Consider the following 666-nt stretch of genomic DNA (forward strand, 5'->3'; position numbering starts at 1 on the left):
GCCGACTCGCCAAGATGGTATGAACGGATCACTGCCTCGCGCGTCCGCAGCTCCTTTGAGAAAGTCCCTCCCTGCAGGCTGCAACCGGCGTCCCCGTCCGGGGAAAGGGCGTAATAATTATTACGAATCGCGGCAGGAAGAGGGGAGGGCAGCGAGCGTGCTGTAGCCAACGCTTTGCGCGACTACTTGTCGACATCGAATTACCAGCAATCAAATGTCCGCCATTCCTAAAGAGAAACTTCTTTATGTTATGAAGCCGAGGAATAATAAACTAAAACCAACCTACTAAAAAACCCAGGAAAAGCAAGATAAGAAAAGAAAGGAAAAATCAGTGTGCGCACACGTATGGTGGAGTGCGCAGTAGCACTGTACCCGGCGCCGCTGTCGCTGTCGTGGAGCTTTCGCCCAGCTCCTGCGTCGAAGTCTCCGCCACGCTGTTCGCCATCCTACCAATAGCATCTCTAGCATAACCCAAATCCTGTCTTCTGCCCCCAGCGTTGGCAGCCGAGGTCGTGAGAGAGAAGCGTCAGGACGACAAGGACCCCGCCGACGCCGACGACAAGCAGACCGCCGAGCAGCTGTGCGAGAACAGGCCACCAGATGAATATTTCCGGCTCACCACTGAGGGAGACTGCCGAGATGTAGTGAGGTGAGTCGCATTGGAAT

At 55.0% G+C, this 666-nt stretch overlaps 1 protein-coding gene across 1 annotated transcript in view; it reads left to right on the forward strand.

Moving 5' to 3' along the window:
* Window positions 1-485: 485 nt before the first annotated feature.
* Window positions 486-666, forward strand: part of LOC113204208 (chitin deacetylase 1) — a gene marked incomplete at its 5' end in the record, with an annotated part of 25,510 nt that continues 25,329 nt past the window's right edge. Inside the window, one exon of the mRNA XM_052268750.1 lies at window positions 486-649. Coding sequence (XP_052124710.1) covers window positions 486-649 — 164 coding nt within the window. The remainder of the gene's footprint in view (window positions 650-666) is intronic.

Source organism: Frankliniella occidentalis, unplaced genomic scaffold (assembly GCF_000697945.3).
Source record: "Frankliniella occidentalis isolate FOCC.00 unplaced genomic scaffold, Focc_3.1 Scaffold76, whole genome shotgun sequence".
Taxonomy (NCBI): Eukaryota; Metazoa; Arthropoda; class Insecta; order Thysanoptera; family Thripidae; genus Frankliniella; species Frankliniella occidentalis.